Raw genomic sequence first — 2,881 nt, 5'->3', positions numbered from 1 at the left:
TAAAATTTAATAAAGTTTTATTTCTCAAAATGTATAGCTGTTGTTCCTGCATCTTCACCAGAAGCTGGGGTACCCCCACTTTTGGTGTTTCTGGTGTAAATTACTTGAGCTCTATGCTTTGAAACAAATTTAATAAGTTCCTTCCCAAAGAGCTCCTATAGGGGCTCCATTGGCCAAGGAACTGGAGTCGTCAGTCTCTCAGAGACGACAGCTGGAATTAGAATAAACCTATAGTGGGAGCTTCCTTACAGAGTTTGTCCTACATGGATTTATCAAACAAAACTAGGTTATGGAGCTTGTCCTGAACTTTGTCCTTGGACTATGTCTCTTTTTTGGTCATGCCCCCAAATTTGTTCACTAGGTCCTTGTCTTTCTTGGCCGACTTTCCAGCATCCTTATCCTTCTCCTCCTCCTCCTTCTCTTTCTTCTCTTTCTCCTCCTTCTCCTCTCCCTTTCTCCTTCTTTCCTTCTTCTTAATAATAATATTCAGAATGTAACTCCGATGGGTTTGAAATAAGGCTTTGGCAATGCTATTTCATGCAGATAATGCAGTTGAGACCATCCAAATAAGTCCAAGGTCAAAGTTTCAATTTATTAGTGCTCACTCAGCAAAAACAAACCAAAACAAAAAAACCCCAAAAAACCTCACGTGAAAGAATGAAATTATCAGGGCGGAGAGAAGGCTATTGCACGAGACATCCATGCTACTTTGAAGGCAGGGGGAACTGGTAGAGAAGAGGTCAGTGTTTTCAAAACTTTATTCAGATGCTTTTTCAGTCAAGTGTCACAAATAGCTAGCAGAGAAAACTGGGCAGATCTACCCCAGTCTTATGAATACATAGACACCTGGATGCCATCTTTCCTGAAGAGAACATCAGCTCAGCCAATTGTAAACTTGGAACTAAACATGCCGCTACATTACTACACTAAACTCATGTTTTTCGTTTGTCCTTGGTGGTTCTACCTCGAAGGCTGAGGCTGGGTGGTGGATTTCAATGAAAAGAATATAGATGAGGCCTCCAGTGACAGCACCAACCATAGGGCCCACAACAGGAATCCACCAGAAGTAATTCCCAGCTCGGAAGACATCAAACCCCCATCCTGCCAAAGCAGTGAAAAGCCTGGGACTCAGGTCTCGAGCTGGATTCATGTCTCAGCCACAGTTCAGTTCCATAGAGGAAGTAAGGACCAAAATCAGGAGAGTGACGACAACAGGCTCTAGGACTCTGCGGACGCTCCAGTTCCTGGAGTCAAAGATAGCAAAGATAACCATGAGGAGGAACATGGTGGACACTACTTGGTCTGCAAATCCATTTGCCAGAGACAGATACGGAGCTGGGTATGTTGCAAAAATCTGTGCTGTTGCATTTTCTCCCACTACATACAGTTTTCCATCAGAAAAGGACATAAATGCATCATAGTAAACACCAAAGAGGATTGCAGACCCTATGAAAGCTCCAAAGAACTGGGCTTCCACATAAAAAGGAAATTTGTACCATTTCATCCGCCCAAAGACACACATTGCAAAAGACACAGCAGGATTGATGTGGCCACCAGACACCCCCCCAGACACACAAATGGCCATTCCGACTGCTACTGAAAAGCCAACATTCACAGCGAGGGTTCCTCCAAAAGCTCCTCGGCTGAGGACAGATTGGGCAACAGAGCCACATCCGAGAAAGGTCAGTATACACGTGCCCAAGAACTCAGAGAGTATTTCTTTAGCCAAACGGCTCTTCAACATCAGTCTCTGCCTGATGTGATTCCTCCTCTGTTCCTTATCTGATGGCACTGTGGCTTCTCCAAGGACTACTCTTTCCACTAGTGCCTGCTTTGTCTGCTCCCTACTTCACTCACACATGTCGGCATCTTTTGTCTTGCTGTCCTTGGAATGCAGGGTGAAACTTGAAGAACAGCTGTTCCCACTGCTGCCTCGATAAAATGTAGAACAAAAACAAATGTGATCATTTAGATTTTTGTGCACCAACATTTACTTGAAGTGGTTTGTGATAGTCAAATGTCAAAGGCAGGTGTGTATTCAAAGAGGAAGTAGATGATGTGGAAATAAAAACATGAAATGGATTGAAGATATTAAATTATTTTTATCAATCTGAAAATGAAAATGTTTTGTAATTATGGAACCAAGATGATGGCCATACAAAACAAGAAAAATATAGAATAAAATTTTGAGTTTATTATATTTAAATTTAAAAAAATATATTTTTATTGATTTTTAGAGAGGAAGGGAGAGGGATAGAGAGATAGAAACATCGATGGGAGAGAAGCATCATTGACTAACTGCCTCCTGCACGCCTCATACTGGAGATCCAGCCTGCAACCTGGGCATGTGCCCTGACTGGAAATTGAACTGGTGACCTCTTGGTTCATGGGTTGATGCTCAACCACTTAGCCACACTGGCTGGGATATATTTAAATTCTTATTAATATTTCTAACAAAGTTGTTTTTCACTGTGTGTGCTAGTTGGCCTCCAAGGTGGCTTCCACTGGTCCCTGCCTTCTGGTATTCACACCCATATGCATTCCCCTTCAACATTGTTCCAGGGTTGGTCTGTGTGATTGATAGAATATGGCAGAAGTGATGGTATGTCACTCTTGAGATTAAGTTATGAAAGATTGGCTTCCATCTTGGGCTCTTTCATTGATCACTTGCTCTGGGTGGAAGCCAGCTATCCTATTTCGAGGACCCGTGAAGAATGAAAGCATCCAGCCAATAGCCAGTGAGGAATTAAGGCCTGCTAACAACCACATGGCTGAGATTGGAAGTGGATCTTCTAGCCATAGATAATGGTAACCCTTTGCTGATAGGTTGACTGCAACTAGAACTGGGTACATAAATTATGGGGTCACCCTAGCTGGTCTG

The 2,881-nt window shown here is 42.8% G+C and overlaps 1 protein-coding gene across 1 annotated transcript; it reads right to left on the bottom strand.

Annotated features, from left to right (window-relative positions):
* Nucleotides 1-913: 913 nt before the first annotated feature.
* On the bottom strand, nt 914-1,861 carry LOC311620242 (aquaporin-9-like; the record flags this gene model as incomplete). Its single annotated transcript, XM_084879502.1, is given in 3 exon segments — nt 914-1,153; nt 1,157-1,782; nt 1,858-1,861. Coding segments are annotated over 3 exon segments (870 nt in total).
* Between the last annotated feature and the right edge of the window lie 1,020 nt (nt 1,862-2,881).

Source organism: Pipistrellus hanaki, assembly GCF_964339955.1.
Source record: "Pipistrellus hanaki genome assembly, chromosome: 1".
Taxonomy (NCBI): Eukaryota; Metazoa; Chordata; class Mammalia; order Chiroptera; family Vespertilionidae; genus Pipistrellus; species Pipistrellus hanaki.
Note: the sequence above shows the minus strand (reverse complement) of the source record. Positions and strands in the feature narration are given on the sequence as shown.